The sequence below is a fragment of the Cephus cinctus genome, unplaced genomic scaffold, assembly GCF_000341935.2.
Source record: "Cephus cinctus unplaced genomic scaffold, Ccin1 Ccin1_scaffold1847, whole genome shotgun sequence".
NCBI classification, from domain to species: Eukaryota; Metazoa; Arthropoda; class Insecta; order Hymenoptera; family Cephidae; genus Cephus; species Cephus cinctus.
In genome coordinates, this window is record NW_014334027.1 from 33405 (window position 1) to 51660 (window position 18256).

At 41.6% G+C, this 18256-nt stretch overlaps 2 protein-coding genes across 7 annotated transcripts; both read right to left on the reverse strand.

Moving 5' to 3' along the window:
• Positions 1–1951: 1951 nt before the first annotated feature.
• Positions 1952–4337, reverse strand: LOC107273840 (probable enoyl-CoA hydratase, mitochondrial). The gene is made up of 7 exons (XM_015752408.2): positions 4108–4337; positions 3156–3362; positions 2966–3090; positions 2681–2885; positions 2446–2565; positions 2262–2329; positions 1952–2188 (listed from the first exon to the last, which is right to left on the reverse strand). The coding sequence occupies exons 1-7, from the start codon at positions 4202–4204 to the stop codon at positions 2123–2125; spliced, it is 888 nt and encodes a 295-aa protein (XP_015607894.1). The 5' UTR covers positions 4205–4337; the 3' UTR covers positions 1952–2122.
• A 2916-nt stretch (positions 4338–7253) lies between these two features.
• LOC107273841 lies at positions 7254–10778 on the reverse strand. 6 transcript variants are annotated; one of them, XM_015752411.2, is made up of 6 exons: positions 10469–10778; positions 8947–9152; positions 8314–8449; positions 8065–8198; positions 7641–7908; positions 7254–7388 (listed from the first exon to the last, which is right to left on the reverse strand). In XM_015752411.2, the coding sequence occupies exons 2-6, from the start codon at positions 9148–9150 to the stop codon at positions 7315–7317; spliced, it is 816 nt and encodes a 271-aa protein (XP_015607897.1). In that variant the 5' UTR covers positions 9151–9152; positions 10469–10778; the 3' UTR covers positions 7254–7314. The 6 variants fall into 6 exon arrangements, with proteins under 6 accessions (XP_015607897.1, XP_015607896.1, XP_024946914.1 ...); XM_015752410.2 differs by having other exon boundaries at positions 10151–10778; XM_025091146.1 differs by lacking the exon at positions 10469–10778 and adding an exon at positions 9935–10123.
• Positions 10779–18256: the final 7478 nt, after the last annotated feature.

Consider the following 18256-nt stretch of genomic DNA (forward strand, 5'->3'; position numbering starts at 1 on the left):
TGCGAGCTGGTGGTGGTAAGAATATTTATATATATTGAGTAGAAGAAAAATAATGTAATAAATTAAAACAAATTAAATATAAATATTCAGGTCTCGAGAAAGGCGGTGCCGATGGTGATAGGGATTCTGGACATGGTGGATCACCTACGAGAGAACCAGCCAGTGCACAGGATACGGATGACGAGTCTACCTACCCCTATGATACTCCGGCAGCGACACCTTCGAAGAAGGGTGGTAACTTTTGGAGACGCTTTACCATGAAGAATCGCAATAAGCGGTAAATTGACTCTCGTTAATCAACCAGTGTGAAAGAACATCCGAGATACGATAAGAGGGGTATAGAGATTATAGGGTGAAATCTTGAGAAAGATAATAACGTAACGCGTAAAGTATCAGCATTTATTCCTTCTTTACTACACTACCGACGTAGCTTATGAGCAGAGCTTGCAACTGTGATATACATAAAAAAAAATTGATGAAATTTCCCCTAGATATCTTCGTACACTGTTCACCGTAATACGAAAATCAATTCCGAGTGGCACGTCATTCTACATATTATATATATACCTATATACATATATTCTGTACGTAGTAATTTACAAAAAAAAAGAAACGACCAATTTTTCACTCGCTCTGCTATACAAAATATTGTACGAATATACCGTTCACTTAGTACAGTTTAATAGAGACTCCTTAGTCTATTTTAGTTAATTGTCAAAGTGCAATTTATAATCAAGACTATGCTGTACCTAGTAAGTTCTTCTATTCTTATATATGATGTAATGTATACAACAAACATTTTATACCACTTTTTTTCCAATTTTCCTAAAGGATACAATTTAATATGAATTTTTTTTACAAATTTTTAATTTTTTGTACGATCATTCGAATATTCAGTAGTGTTACGTGCCACTCGGTAGATCAATGTCGGCTGTCAACCTTCTTCAAGAGACTCGGATTTATTCGTAATACTTAATATCAGCGTGGAGCGCACTTTCTCGCGCGTACTTAATTACTAATTAAGCGAATTTAATGAATACGGACAGTGCAGCGAGGGCAGACCCTGTAGAGTCTGTCTCTCTTAGAGCTTAAGGGTAGCTAGTTCGAATTTTCTTAAGTTTAATGTTAACTACTTTTCTCCTGACCTATACCCCCCCTCCGATTGTGCTTTCATCTTATCCTTTTTTTAAATTAATTATTAAGGCGATACAGAGGAAAGTTGTATCGACACGAAAATTGTCTAAAATGTATATGTAGCTGTAATAACGTGACATCCTCCAGGTCTACTTATATTTTTACGTACTTCATTAGTATTAGCTAGTCAACGTAATTAAACGCGTCCGGAGCTACGGGCGATACGTCACCTGGTATCAATTGTAATTTCGACCAGTTAAATCCAACCAAATGTCGATCCTGTTTGGTGTATCAAGTGGGACGCCAGAGGAAGTAAAGAAATCGAAAGTTATATATATACATATATATGTATATAAAAAAAAAAGAAATGATGGACAATCATGGGATTGGCGCGCGAAAACCTGCTGATTACTTATAGGAGATTTTCTATCGATGCATGATTTCTCTTTTTTTTTAAATTATATTATTGCGCAAGTCAATTTGAGATGTTTCTTGGTTTCTTTTTTTCCCTGAAGCTACACGCATCTCATGGCTATTAGTCTCACTGAGACATTATCGTTCCTACTTTTAAAATGCATCTCACTAATTCTATATACAATTTAAATGTTTTTGTATTGTAATGATCCCCTTTGCGTTTACGTCAATTGCGCTGATTTGTTTAGGTTTTGATTTTAAATCTTATTGCGATCATGTGGATTACCATTTCATATCGTTAATCGCTATGCTATTTTACATTAAGTGTATCATATACGAAATCTCCCCCATGTGTAAAGGCAGTAATATCTTATAATAAAAGAGTCCCTTGGACAAGCTGGGATTACTATTTCTAACCTTACTTTTAATTAAGACACTTAACACATTAAGGTCAACTGCTATAATTCAGACATTAAGTATAACGTGTATAAAAAATATTTTGTTTCTCATAAAAACAAAACTTTGTATAGACCATTTTGATTTTTTCTGCTGTACTCCTCCGTGGCTTTTCATTTTATTGGTTTGTGAATTTTGGTGGACGCTTCTCCGCGAAAGCCGTCATACCTTCCTTCCTGTCGGACTGTAAAGAAAATATTTGTTTTCGAAATTAGCTAAAATGACAAAAGAAGTTGAAAAGTTAACGAAAAATATACCGTGGCAAATGTTCCGTGGAATGAACGCCTCTCGAAGTGCAAACCTTCACTGAGTGTGGTTTCATAAGCTGCAAACAAAAAAAATTAATTACTTATCATGTCAATTAATTATCATTAGTTATTGTCTGTTCGCAAATATTTCGCACATTGGATACACCAGGATTAAGAGAACAGAATGAATTACCTGTATTCACAGCCTCCTTAGCCATGCCAACGATCAGCTGAGAATGAGAAGCTATCTTCTCTCCAAGTTTAATGGCTTCTGGTACAACCTGATCCGCCGGAAATACTTTACTCACGAGACCTAACCAAGAATTTTTTTCTCAATAAACGGAAATGGATTGAGTGGATGGAATGATCGTATTTATCACCGTGAACCACAAATTGCATTTGAATCTATTGCTCTTTGCATTACTTACCACTTTTTTCAGCTTCCTCTGCTGTTATTTGATTTCCCGTTAATACAAGCTCCATTGCTTTACTCTTGCCTACTGCTCTGGTCAGTCTCTGAGTACCACCTGCACCAGGTATCGTACCAAGGGCGATTTCTGGTTGGCCGAATTTCGCTTTGTCACCAGCATAAATAATGTCACACATCATAGCCAGCTCGCAGCCGCCACCCAGCTGAAACATCAAAATCATTCTTGAAATTTTATATCAATACGCTTTAGTTGGATAATCATTTAATCAATAATGGCTCATACGGCGTAGCCGTTGACTGCAGCAATTATTGGCTTCCTGGCTCTGCTGACACCATCCCAATAGGCCAGAAAATTTTCACCAATGCACTGTGCATAACTTGTGTTTACCATCTCCTTGATATCAGCACCTGCAATACATATATTTGTATTTCAATCCTTCCCTTATGCCTTTGATAATTTTTAGTCTATTTACCAGCTGCGAAAGCTCTTTCACTTCCAGTGATGACGACGGCTCCAATACTTTCATTGGCATCGAACTTAGAAATGGCATCATTTATCTCAACCATCAATTTGTCGCAAAGAGCGTTCAGAGCCTTCGGTCTATTTAGAGTAATTAGGCCGACATTCTTCTTTTCTCCCACCGGCTCAATCTTTATGTGTTCATAGTTCGGCGTTTGGCCTAAAAAAATAAAATCATCAGATTTCAATGTATTACCTTGATAAATTTTGCTATCGCAAATTTTGAATTGGTATTTGTGATAGTCATATTATCGTGATGTTTTCGATGTGCTAAGTAAACAAGGGCATAATACATAAGCGAGGAATATTATATGAGAACTGTCGGTATGGTTGATTACGTAAGTCGTTACTGAAATTAATCATACAGATCATCATTAATTTTCGTTAACGCAATCACCGTGAAGTAAGAATTTGCACAAAAAAAAAAAATTTTCGTACCAGCATACAAATATTATTATTATATATTTATCACGTTACATTTGATCGATTGCCATGAAATATGGGGAACCGATTCAATTACAATTCTTTACATGGCGTATAATGATATTTTCTTATAGTGAACAACACGAGGTCAATAATTATTATTCGATACATGACTCGATGGATGGGATAGATTATTGACCCGCCATTATACGAGTCACCGTTTTATACGCTTAGAAGGTCTAAATAAAAAAATCGAGCAAATTCCATACGGTTTGTACGGAATATTTTTTTTATTCTCAAATCGTCGTTTTTCATATAATAAAAGAAGTACTACTGCAATCTTCTTTTTCTCTATTAATCGTTTATTTCCATGGAAAAAAGATAAAAGAATCACGCATGTCTTTAAAACACGAAAATATTTGCCTCGAGTAAGATAGTCGTCGCACCACAAAAAAAAACAAGAAACCGGTATTTGTACTCACTGGAATAGAATTTGATGATTGGACCTATTTGTCGTGTATTTCTGAGACTTTGTGTTCCACGATTGAACAAGAGACGAGCAACTGTCGTAGCTGCCATGATGCCGTTCTTCACGAAAATAGACCAAACGTTAACTATCTACTAAAAGGCAGCAACCTTTAATCAGTAATCAAATGACTTCTTACGAATTGACTGTCTCCAGCTGATAACAATATGGTCAGTAGCGCCACCGTGAGCAACTGATGCAATTATGAAAACGAAAGTCATCTTACTGAAAATGAGAGTATTATAATTTTAATTTTCTCCAGTTACCATATAACATAGACTTATCATATGTAATGATCACATGCTCGATCGGTAATATATATTCAGGAGTCTACATTATCGACTGTCAATACATTTTAAAATAACTGAATTGTCTATACATATTTAAATAAACTTCATCAAATTCATAAATATCAATAGATACTAATTAATCTACACATTACTGCTAATACTGATATTCGTACTAGCATCCCCCCCTCCCAAATCCATACAAGTAATTAATCTATTCATACTATTAGTTATACTTTATTAGTTACCATCTCAAGTGCAACTACTCATCCGAATGAGCAGTGCAAAGAAACAAACATGAATATCCATCATCTTCATAATTTTCATTGCAGTCCATCGCTCTACCTACATTGCGTCTCCGGGTAATAAATGAAGGTAAACGACGCTTTGTCGTAATAATGAATTGTTTTAATAACGATGAAAATTATGTACATATTTACAGGTACACAAGTGTACGACGTGCACGAGAATCTTATAATTACAGTTATCTGAAGCGAACGATAAAACGTACATACGAATAATACGTGTCGTTCTCATGTTGGAGAGAAAAAAGGAAAACAAATGATAAAGTTAATACCAAAAATATCATCGGAAATATTCGAATGCCATAATCTTATTAATATTGATAAAAATAAGTATTTTACTCGTCATATATTTGAATCTCCATCGAGCTCTTAACACGGCATCTCTTCAAGTGAGCGACACTAACTGCAAGGCCTGCCAACTAACACTCATATAAACGTATCTTAAAAAATCTTTCTATAGTATGTATATAGATACGTACATAGATAAGCAAGTAATTATCGGATCGCTGACCGTTTCGATGTAATTACAAAATATATTATCTATACGTATTATATATAATATATACTGTATATATTATATATATTTATAGGTACGCATTGTATTCTGTATAGTAAAAAGGGAATCCTAAAGGACATAGACACAACAGTTTGTAACGCGTCGCTCTAGTTTCACGTCGCACGGCAAATAGCCATCGTCGTCTTGATAAGAATCTCACAGATATCCGGTTGAAATCGTGTCGTGCAATTCAGTCTGATTTTTTTCTTGTATTAGCGTGCGGATATGTTAATCTTTCATCTCAAATAGATTCTTCTTCCGCGATCAATCTTTCTGCGTGTTGTTGACAATCGAAGTGGGCAAACTTAACAGATAATTTTGCCGCGCGACATTATCGGCGATTCTTGTCGAGGAAGAATGAAATTCGGAGAAGTTAATAATGAAGTGATACGAGGTTACTGATATCGATCAATAAAAACCGGGCACAATTCCATATAATTACGTATGTAAGTCTCGTTCTACGTTTCGACGCTGGGAACGCGTAATTATTATATAATATACATATATATGTGTATATACAGGGTGTCCCAAAATTACCTGACCAACGGGGTATGGCGGTGTTCGAGAGGCACCACTGATCACGAAAATGACCTTCCTTTTGTCCGGAAGGTCATAGTTTTTAAATGGGAGCAGGTCAAAGTTGACCAATCAGAACGAGGCGTCAAGAGAAACGTAGGCATCTACGAACTCTGAGTTTTCTTCTCTCGCTTTTCTTTCTCGGTAGCTTGTTTCTTGTTTCCCATAGGCATGTCTTCGGCTGACGTCATCCTGCCCGAAGCTACCGAGAAACAAAACCGAGGGAAGAAAACTCAGAGTTCGCAGGTGCTACGTTTCTCTTGACGCCTTCCTCTGATTGGTCAACTTTGACCTGCTCCCATTTAAAAACTATGACCTTCCGGACAAAAGGAAGGTCATTTTCGTGATCAGTGGTGCCTCTCGAACACCGCCATACCCCGTTGGTCAGGTAATTTTGGGACACCCTGTATATTATATATACATATATTATATATAGCATTCGCTAGAATCGAAGGAGGAACACGATTATTGATATTAAAAGGAAAAAGAGTAAAACGAAGTGATTTCAGCGTATATGGAAGTATGTTTACTAGGAGAAGATAGACAAAGTAAAATGGTTGAATCTTGTTGATATTGAATAATTACATAATGTATGCGTCATTGATATAAAGGCTGTCCTTGATTCAGACATTAAAATATACTTCCCCGTTGATGGATGCTAGCGACTCGGAAGTCCCGTGAAAATAATAAACAAACCGAGGTTCAAACCGGCGTTGACAGATCCTCTAGCGTTCAATCTACTACTGCGATCGTTTTTTACACGTAATAAATTAGCGGACGGGCGCCACCATCGCTCAGACCAATCAGCGTCGAGTTAACGTGGCGCGTCGTGGGCGGGAAAATTTAAATCTTAATTGCGCAATGATATTGATATACACGTACAGGGACGCTTCGTAGCTCGTGTTCTTGCACGAGAATAACAATAAGGACAACGACAACGAGCATGACGACTTACGATATTGATGAGTGACGAGAATCATGACAACTATGTTCTTTACTAGGACCGGAAAGTAATCGATTCGTCGAACAATAAGGACCGGGGCCCTCTCCCCTGGTATGCAGCCGATAGTAGAAATATATAAATATTATAATACCTGTCGTGCGTCGCGCAGTTGTCGAGGACACTCGCGATAAAAAAGAAATATTGATAACAATGACGATAATAATAATAACAACAATAATGCTAACATTAAGTAGGAAACACGGCATTTCACACACGCGTAAGAACCCTTATACTCTATGGAAACATACCGGACGTCCATCCGAAAATGTACACTTACTTACGAATAGTTTAGCGCCAATACACGACTTACCAGTTAATATGTCCGATACAATAAAAACGATGTCTTACGTGATCGGTAAGAATTAGGAAGCGACGTGAAAGTAAAGAAAAAAAAAATATATTAAAAATGAGAAAAAAACGTGTTAAAAAGTAATTATTATCGCGTGACAAATAACATAACCAGTATCAAAATGGACGCTGAGCTTGTCCTTGCGATGCAATATCCGCCACCTGAAACAAACACCGTTGACAAATATTGAACGTAACTGAAAATCAATATGAATTTATTGTATAATGCATTGAAAGGATGCGTGATCAGGTCACGCATCCTGTTAATACTTTAACGGCTTCTTGACGTGAGCCTGGCTAACGCTTTGTAGCTTGCTATTGATTGTTTTGCGTATACCGGAAATGAATGCCCGTTAGCTCCGGGGAACAAGAGAAAACCATAAATAAAATAATAAATCAATTAGGGATACTCACCATTTGGCATATCGTTTCTCGTGTGGCTCTGCGCCCTGGTCTCACGACTTTCCATAACTGGCGCCTTTAGGAGTCTCTCGTCGCCCTCGACGCTTTCCTCGTTGCTCTGAAGATAAACCGTCGCTATTGTCGCGAGACACTTGAGCTTCATGTCGCCGCGTTTGAAATGCTTGGTCTTCACGCGAAACTCAAGACCCAGCTGTGCAGTCTCAAGGCCATTTTCATCCACGTCCGTAATGTGAGGTCCTTTCAGATACTGAGGATCAGCCTGAAATCATTGAAGTAATATATATATATATATTGAAATAATAACATTACCTAACCTATATAGTGATTGGCTAGCATCAATCACTATGGGTATTCATTAGGTGTACGTGAGGTAGACGATGATTGTTATTTACAAAGAACACATAGTGACACGTACCGGTTCGCTATTGATGAACCAGTTCAAAAGGGCAGCAGGTTTTGAGCGGGCTGAGGTACAATTCAAACGGACAATATCGCCGATCTGATATTTCGATCGACCACCGGTTATTCGTGGTCCTTTATCCGGCAATACTGTAATTTCATGTTTTCGAATTATTCACTATTACATCATAATAAGAAATTATACATGGCAACGCGTGTGACGTGTATCCAGTCTAATGGTCTATTACAGGAGTCAGTGACTCACCGACTACCATCATGTCAGCGTGATCTGAAACTGTCTGGAATGCCGGGGCTTCCGTGGAAACTTCACAACGGTATCTTCCTGAGCTGCTGAGGTCAACATTGTTGAGGACGACTGATCTATTTGTAGATTCGCGCGTCTGCAACATACCGATTAAATAAAATAAATAAAAATAATATAAAATCATTAAAATCGATTTCCTACCACAGACACTTATATGAGTGTTGACGTATTCGGTAAGAGTTACGTCATCTCCAGATTCCGATTTCATAGATAAAATCATAAAAAGTCCAGACACGCATTCTTATTCCGACAGCTAATACAGAGTAAAACAAGAAATAAAAAGGGAAAAGTAATGATTGCAACTTACTATGTACTTTTACGGTATTTACGGTAAGGTAAAGTGGGTGAGGGTTGCGGGCCGGGAAGAAGCTAACGGGGTTGGATGAGTGGGGCAATAGTCATTGCCAGAAGAAAAATGAAAATAGGAGAAGAAGCAGAAGAGCAAGGAAATGGCATTTTAATTTCTTCCACGAAAGCTTCATACTTGATTCTACTTTTTGTTCCCATTTCCTTTCCACTCATTCCTTTCATACTTTCGTTATTACCGATCCAAAACGTTAGAAACGCACTTACGTCGACAACCACGCCAGCCACTGGAAAAACTTGAACGGACGGCACATCCCTCGGTAGGTAACGATAAAATTCATTTCCGTCCTTGTACCATTTTACCGAGTAGAGAAGTTTGCGGTCCAAGTTGAAGTTGCACTCAAGCTTCACCGTCTGATTGAAAACGACGTGTTGGGGTATCTGTAGTGGGGTCATTTGCAGTGCTCCCATTCCTGACAAAAAAAAAGATTGGATTATATAGAGTATGATCATTAATAATTTATGAACCCTTATTTATCATTATTGTTGAACAAGAAATATTGACCATAGCGTGCTTCTATATGTATGTACATACATTAAGTAAGTAATTTTATCAAGTTGTTTTATTTATAACTATTTTAATTATATTTGACGGTATTGTGAGTGACATTAACGTTACTAGTTTTTTTTTCTCTTCTATGGTTCAGGTGGTACGACTGTTACTCGTTGACTAGCAGTCACTATGCAGAGGACTAAAGCGAGGCAGACGAGATGGTCGCTATGGTACACAGCCATAAATATCTGGCTTAGCGAGAGCTTGCAAACATAGCATAGAGCAGAGACAGAGAGAGGGTTGAGTGCGGGGGAGGGTGAGGGAGGGGCAGAGGGGGTAGAAGGAGGGAGGGAGAAAGACAGAGAGGAGTCCCAATGTGACTCGATTCAATTAGAGGCAATTGAGGAGCGGCTTAAGGGCAACGAAGCCCGCACGCCTTGGACGACTACTTTATTTGAAATTAAGCCAATTATAAGGTTCATAGAGAGAACTAAAAACGATTCATGGTTTCGCAAACGTCCCGCGGTTTAGCAAGGGCGTGTCCTGGAGGTGAAAGCCCCGTCAGGGTGTGCCATCTCGATCTTCGAGGGCTTCCCTTCTCTGGACAGGACTACCAGATGATAATATAAGATCGCCTCATTGAAAATTGATATGAGACCACGAGGGAGTTTATAACGATCGTTAGGGATAATTATGACTCACCATATTACTGTGTAAGAAGAAATAAGACATGCTGGATAAAACTCTTCTATGGAAATTACCGAGGAAAACAAGATCAAAGTACGACATTTGAAACGGGAGCTGGTGGTTGAAAGAAACGTTTAAAAGAGCTACAGGTTAGGTGGGATTAAGAAAGGGAGAGAGTGAAAGAAAAGAAAAAGGGGAAAGAAAAAGTTGAGAAAGAGAGAATCGAAGAACCTGGAATGAAGAGCAGAAGGGCCACGTCGAAGAGTCTCCGCCACATCCTCAAGAGTTTTCGTCCGGGTCTTCGTGTTCCGCTTTTTCGCGCGAACTCATTAATACAATTGTCTCACAGGATATCCATATAAACAAAAAGGACTAAATAAGAGAGATGGAGAGAAAGATAGGGAGAGATAGTAGTCAGAAGACAAAGAAACCGAGACAGAACTGGAGCCTCCGATACAGTCTGAACGATCGAGTGAAAGAGAAACGGTTTTAGAGGTTAGAAATGGGATTAACGATTAACCAACTTATAAAAGGCTGAACACTATTTACACGATAAATCCGCGCACGAGGTTCACGATGTAAAGGATGACAACGACGTGGACGATGTACACGAACAAATTGTCGACGGCGGCGAATCGTCGTGTCCGGGACGGTTTACAAGAATATTTGAATGGTTTCTGACAGATTTAAACACTGTAAGTTCTGAACGACTAGAGTCTCGTGGTTCAGAGATTGCTCACCAAGGAAACACGCATATTTCGAAAGTTCGCCTTTTCGGCTAATTAAAAATCTTTATAACCGCGTTACGAGGGTTTCTACCCTTAACGGAAACCCGTCGGTACTGCGGCAGGATCGCCCCACCCCCCATGAACTCCACGAGTCGGAAAGTGGGAGGCGGGAGGGGGGACGTAGATGCCGGTAGTAGTGGGGATGGGAATGCCAATTGGAATGGGAATAGCGTTGGGTTTGTGCGTCGGAGTGGCGAGGCGTCTGCGCCGCTGGCCAAGTCAATGATCGCACACGCCGTTGCAAAATCTTCTATCGTAACGCGCCGACGCTAGCGGACGCTGCCGCGAATCTGCAAGGCATGATCGTCGATTGCCGACGGAACGCGAATTCGATGCAAAAGCGTCGTGGCGCTTCCCTATTTCTCGACTGTCGCGCGAGTTACCCCTGTATCCAGGTAGATAAGAAGGTTTCACGTCGATACCACTTCTCGCCACTTCGACTATACTTATTCCCGTATTCGTAACTTTTACCATTATCATTGCACGGGCTTCCATATTTTCAAAACGCTATGCAAATATTTCTCCTTTAACTCTTCAATCTGATATAACGTCACGACCATCTGTGCATCTGAATTTCTCGCTCGATTATATTCCCAATAATCATTAATCTGTCTCCTGATTTACTTTATAGCATCAATCTCATTATCTAACCGACTCGATCTCCACGTCCTAGATTTCCGTATTATTAAAAAAATTTAACTACATTTTCTCCAATTACTACTACTTGACTGTAATGCAGGGTTGACTGGGTTATTCCATCCACGTGTAATATGAACACTGGAATCTTCTTTTGTAACACATACGTCACTCCGTATAACCGCAAACATAGACACATGTGTCTTAATAGCGAATACAGGTATCTCGGACAAGCAGTCCAAGAGAAACAGAGAGAGATACAATAAACTAACAATAATACCCAAAGAGCTTAAGAGAGTGAAAAAAAGTCTAGAATTTTTCTGACAGCGTAAAAAACAAGAAGGGAATGTACATCGCTCTTAATTCGACAAATGGAAGACGAAAAGTCTCACGACACGGTATAGAATCGTCCAGACCCTTGCGGATTCGTTCCAATTAATGAATGTTAATTAACGTTTTAAACGAAGGAGACAAAATTAAAGAGGAACCATATTTGAGAAACGTCCCAGTCGTTTGGTAACCGAGTCCTCCTGGCACAGTTTTCCGTGTCTCCTGAGAGGTTTCCTTGGGAATGAAAACGTCGTGGAAAGGGTAGGGAATGACAGGGAAGGGGAAAGGCAAAAGAAAAGGGATGAAGAAAAAGAAAAGAAAAAAGCTTCGTTGTTGGGAGGGGGGGGGATGGTGGTGCGATCCTACGACACGACCAAATCCTTTCTTCCATCCCCTCGTTCCTTTGTTCTTCCTTTATTTCGTTGTGTCGTTGTTTCTTTTCATTTCTTTTTTTACTCCCCCCCCTTCCTCCCTCTCGCGCCTTCTCACTTTATCTCATTCTTTCCTCTGGACCACCGCACTCCTCACTTTCCTCCTCTCCTTTCACCCTCTCTTTCTTGCCAGGGGCTGCTCGGAAACGTAGGTGCTCAATGTCGGTCCGGAAAGCAAGTGAAGGTTCAATTCCACTGGGAGGTATCCGGTTCCTTTTGAGATTATCCATTGCGGTGTGGTTACTTAGACAGTGTGGGTAGAGAAGTTTGAGAGAGAGGGGATGAGCTGATATACAGTATTACCCTTATAGGGGAGAACGAGAGTGAGGGAGAAAGGAAATTCTGGCAAGTAAGGGTGAGTCCGCTCGTGATTTTCGATCGGCTAGCGGTGTTAGCTGTCGAGGTTTAAGTGAATGACCGCAAGAAGTAATGAACGAATGACCTACTGGTGGGTGGGAGGGAGAGTGGGGGGGGGGAGTAGAGGGTTAAAGCACCCAGTCCGCCCTACTTCTTCGAGAGGGCGATACGAACCAGGAGGAAGAAGAGGGATGAAAATTACGTTGTGTACTGTAATTGACACGGAACCCTGCGGGTAAAATGAACAAATCATGTACGGGTCATGAACTCATTATGAGGATGATTTGGAGTAAATCCAGAATGAGTGACGTTTATGAAAAGTCAATACCGGAGCGGGCCGAAAAGAGAGAAGTACAAAAAAGGGGGTAGCGAAACTGATTGTCCGGGTAGAGTTGATGGACTGCTAGGGTGAAAGATCGACATCGTCATCAGCGGCCGGGAACCTGGGTTAAAATTGACAGGATCGACGAGCGTCGGTATCGTAGACGCCAGACGTCGTCTATACCCATACAAGTCTATAGAGTCAAGTAAGAGCCGCGCACTCCTCTAATGGCTCTCCAGAAGTAATTGGGATACCAGTTGCACGCGTCAGGATGAATTTTATTCCCCGGGGCGCAGCACAACACAGCCCCGTGCGTAGTTACGGGGAGGATTCACGGTGACCGACGGCGGATCCAACCTCAGGCGCATGCGCCTATTTATTAGCGCGAACGAAAATCGATATACGACCTCTCCCTCGCACGCTTATTTGATATTTCTTTCGGCCACGTCTTTCATGCACACCCCCATAAGTTATCCAGGTTTGGTAGGCCTTCGTCTCCTCTACCTCCACTGATCCCCATACTCTTCCACGGCCACCTCCCTCCTCCTCGACAACCTTCCTTTGGGGAATTGAACCGGTGAATATTCTTTTTATGTGGATTTATGGCATCGAATCCCAGCACACTGACCAACCGATATAGTATAGCATCTCCCCCACTCGTTCCTCCCTATAATATATATATATATCTTCGAAGACTGTCTGCCTACCAACGGGCCTATCCACTAGCGGCTACCCTTGAATCTCGGGGATGGGCCTCTTCTATCTGCCTATAGTCTAATAAACCGAAAACCTCGATGAAAGCTCAGACACACGTAAATCTCAGCCAGGGCAAAGTTCAAGGGACGCGGAACGGTTCATCCGTAAGGAGTTCGACTAAGAGCCACGTGTTCCAGTGTAAGCTCCTGTTTGGAATCCAGAAGGACGATGCCATGGAAAGTTCAGTTGGGGGAGCTACGAGGGCCCAGGTGCCTTTTCCACGTTCCACTTCGTATTCCCTCAGCTTGACTCTTCGTCCGTTCTCTTCGGTGTCCCCCTCCACTCCCCCTTGCTATCGTTATCCGTGACTCCTTTCAAATCCAAAGACGCTCCCGTGTGACCTCTCGAGTATAATTCTTCGGGAATTCACCAACCGGAAGCTTGACAGTTGCTACGAAAAATTCCATGTGCTTGATTGACGTTACTTTTTTACAAATGTTCTTCTGCTACCACCAGCCCCTTGCCCCTCGACCGGGATCCACCATTACCCTATACGTGTCCTTCAACGTCCTCTTTTCTTTTCTTTTGTCCAGAGCGCCGGCAGAGAGCCATCTTTTCACAATGACTTCCATCCCCGAGAGTTGTCAGAGTGCGAGGGGTGGGACGTGTGAGTTTTGCCACTAGAAGTCCCAACACCCACTCCCTCCTCAAACTCCTCCTTACTAATCCACTTTTCCCAGCGCCGCTTCTCTCTCGCTGGTCGTTACACTCGCAACACAAACTTTCAGCCATCTCGTCATCTCGTCGACTAACTATCTCACTTGTCTCCCTGTCACGCCATCTGGTTATCTTCAGTCGCGTCTCGCAGTCCGTTCATCTCGTCATCTACTTATCTGTACATCTAACCGTCGCAGAGAGTCCTGGACGTCCTCTGATTGGCTACCTCGTGCCGAGAAGTCAAGCAACCAATTACTCTGGACTCTACGGTCCAAATCCTTTGAGCCTCTGTCCCGGACAAAGGAGTGGATTCGGTGCTAATTCCTAATTAAACGCTGTATGCTATAAGAAAGCATTGAACCTTTGTTGATAATAGCCAATGCCGAACACGTGAAAGAGACTGCTTTATAATATATATATATATACACATACACACTGTCTCTAGCAGTTATTATTACTACACCCCCAGCAGCACCCGTCCTTGCTACAGCTATAGAAAGGACTCTATCAACAGGAGACCATCGAAAAGTAGCGTTCGTGACAAAAGATGGTCGCTACAAAAGAAGAAGGTAGAGAGATCAAACAAAAAATCTTAAAAAAAATTCATCCTTCTTTTTCGTCGAAAATAAATACGACGTACGTCAAAGTTCGCAGCGAGATGACACGATTACGCATTCGCCGTTCAACGATGATGAAAAAGAGAGGAGAAGATAAAGAAAGGAAACAAAAAGACAAAGTTCGGGCGTACCGAAAAGAGGAGTGTCCTGCAAAGCTTCGTGCCGTGAGTACGCGTGTATATGTATATACAGACGCGTGGGTTTTCCAGGCTACATTCGCCCTGTCCTCTCTCTCTCTCTCTCTCTCTCTCTCTCTCTCTCTCTCTCATGGAGTCCACCTTCGCCCTACACCCTTTTAAACTCTCCAGAACCATTCTGCTTTCCCTCGGAATCGCTTGCTTCAATTTCCCAGGTCTTGCGTTATATTCTTCTAAAATCTCGGCCGGCGAAAAGGCCGCTGAATAATCCCAGACCTTTTCCAATCGTGAGTCGCTTCATTGCGCGCTACCTATCTGCCGGATCCCCAACTGCGCTGGCTGACTATAGCTTGACTGGCTGACTAACATAGATGACATGATGGGTGACTATAGCTGACTATATAGGGTCACGTTATCCACGATCTCTTCCGTGGTTGAAACACTGTTTACACCGTTAAAAGGGCACGTTACTTCCTAGTTCATTGCGCTATACGCCATGTTGATAAAGACTTGACACTCGACGAGTATACTTAGTCAGGAGCGTTTGGTCTTTAAATAAATAAAGAACGTGTAAAAGTAGCATGTAGATGGAGAGAGCGCCGTCGACTCGTAGCTTGTCAACCGGGAGATCCTTCCTCCGGGAATGACGACTGGTACCGTCTTCCTCTCTCCGGTCTCTCGAGTGAGTCAAGTGAGTCGAGCGGGTAAAGAGTGTGAAGAGCGAATGAAACGAACATGAAGAAAGACCAGGTACAAAAGAGAATCCTAATGGAAGAAACGAGTACCTGCCCTGCCCGGAAATATCGTTAAATTTTTTTTAGCGAAGAAAATACGAGAGAGACAGATTTTTCCTTCTATAACGAGAGTAACAGGGATGATGAGTGAACACTTAACCGTTGGCTGTGAAACGAAATACGCGAAAGTATCAAAGATACTCGACAAGAAAGTGTCCGAAAAAGGATGTATAGGTTATGCGTCGTTATAGATATATAGGGAAGCATATAAGTGGACAACCCTTAGATGGGACCTGGCATGTCCTTCGCTCTCGTGCCACGTTACGTTTTGTGTTGGATACATGTATATATATATATATATATATATATATGGAGGGAGGATAGCGTAAATAAGTGTGTGCTACGAAGAAGCGTTCCAGATGTTTAGGTAGGCATAAAACAGACGGTATTTCCACATATGCCATCTCCGCAGGAGCGTGCCCCTATAAAACACAGTAAGGTACGAGATAAAATACGCCCGCTTATTTTTGCCCTAGGAATAAATTCACAGCAATTTGTCGAAAAGTCCCAGCCGAATATAACCCCCAAATCGAGTTAACGTCGCGTCGAGTGGCCATCCTTTCTGGTTGGACGCAACAACGTGGGCTGCGCATTTGCGAGCCCGAGTTGCCTCCTTATGGGTGAGTAGCACGCGATAATCTTCTTTGTCAAATGACGCGTTGGATCTTTAAGAAAAACAATGGCTCGCGTGTACGAGTCGATTGGCGGGAATTTCGAATAGCATGGAAAATCCGGGTCAGGTCGGGAGATGGAAAAAGGGAGAAACAGCAGTAAGAGAGCTGAATGGATGAAAGCAACGAGGCCGGTATTGCGGAAACTCAAGTTATTTCGGAAAAGTTGGCTCCCTTGTTGCCGGCCGGTTGGCATCCACCCTTAGGAACCAGCCAAGTATATATCCCACGAAATATAAATTTCCTCGGTGGAATGGACCTTTTCATGGACAAAGGATCTGCTAAGTGGAGGCTGAATGGCTGCCGTAATGAACGCGAACAGGAAATATTTCCACGGAGACAATATATAGGTCTCTCTCTTACTCTTTCTCTCTCTTTCTCTCTCCCTCTCTCTCTTTTTCTTTCGATTAGGCAAGCTACTGGACTCTAATACAAATAAAGTGGTGCGCACCCCCGCGATATGCCCACGTGAACCCTTCTGTTCTCTCGCGTGTCCCGACGCAGCCACGTCGCTGCAGGGTGTCGCGAGACGACGTCGACAATTTTTAAAGGGCTGCTCGGAAGGCTCATTTGAAATTTATTTTCTTCCTGGTACGAGTGGTGTCCTCACTGACAGTCGCGACAAGTGTCAGAGTTCATATCTCTTTCTATTCTACACTCTCTCACTCACTTACTCTCAACGTTCTCGTGTGGTCCGCGAGCGTCATGGACTTCATGGGTTCACACTCCCTCTCTATTTCTTCATATACTTTGATTGTCAGGTGCTAAACGTCACACGAAAAGAAAAGTCATTCTGACAGCCAAACATACCAATATAAACATTAATTACAAGAACAACGAAAGAGTCGGGGTACTGCTGTTTTTGGTGTCTTAATCACGTCATCGGATACATGAATAACACCTCGTGATAAAGAGTATTGAGGGAGTAAGAGTCCCAAAGAGCATTCTCCGACAAAGGGGTACTTTGCACCGTCTCTATAGGTTAGGTCATACCGCAAGATAGACGCCTATCTCACAGAAGGCATGTACAGTAGGTGGGTTGGGTAGAAGACGTAGAATGAAGGTAGCGGTTGTGCCGAAGGCAAGGGCTTTATTGAAGGTAGCGTAGGTAGCGAAGGAAAGCGACAAGAGAGAATGAGAGAGTTAGTCAATAAGGGCCACGGCAATGGTTGTGATACTCGGTATGTATATATACGTGTATATATAAAGTGACTGTATGTTTAGCTACAGAGGGTATAGAAGATGGTGAGTGAAAAGGGATGTTGTCGTAACCTAACGCAGGGCAAGTCGTCGGAATAGCTACCCACGTTGCGCACTTTCCGCAAGCAGACAAATTAGGTCACCTTGAGTCAAAGTCTCAACTAGAAGCGCACGTTACGTCAAAGTAGCTACGCTAGTAGAGGTACCCTAGTATCTAAGTGCGACGTCAGGCACTTTCTGCTTGCATGGACGAGCTAGTATACTTTGACGGAGATCAACGTTTTCCTGGCAACACTCTTGTTTCACCTGATTACCTTGAAGACATAGCTTTAAGAAGCAGTATACCTATAGGGGGCGTGACAATGGATAAGATGTACATATCTTAATACGTTACTGAATTAAGAGTACTCTTCCTATTCCTGATGCTGTGTATACAGTTGCGTGCTCGCCAGATCGTCTATATATTTTCGTGCTTTGATTCTCATTCCTATCCTTATGTCCAATCCACACGGACGTTTCTGATTGGTCGGTGCTCTATCACGTGATTCTGAAATTAGAAACTGTGTATCACAGACGTCTTTAATGTTCGAATGGTAGTGAAAGATGGTGTTGCTGAGTAATGGTAAATGGTGGATGCCTCG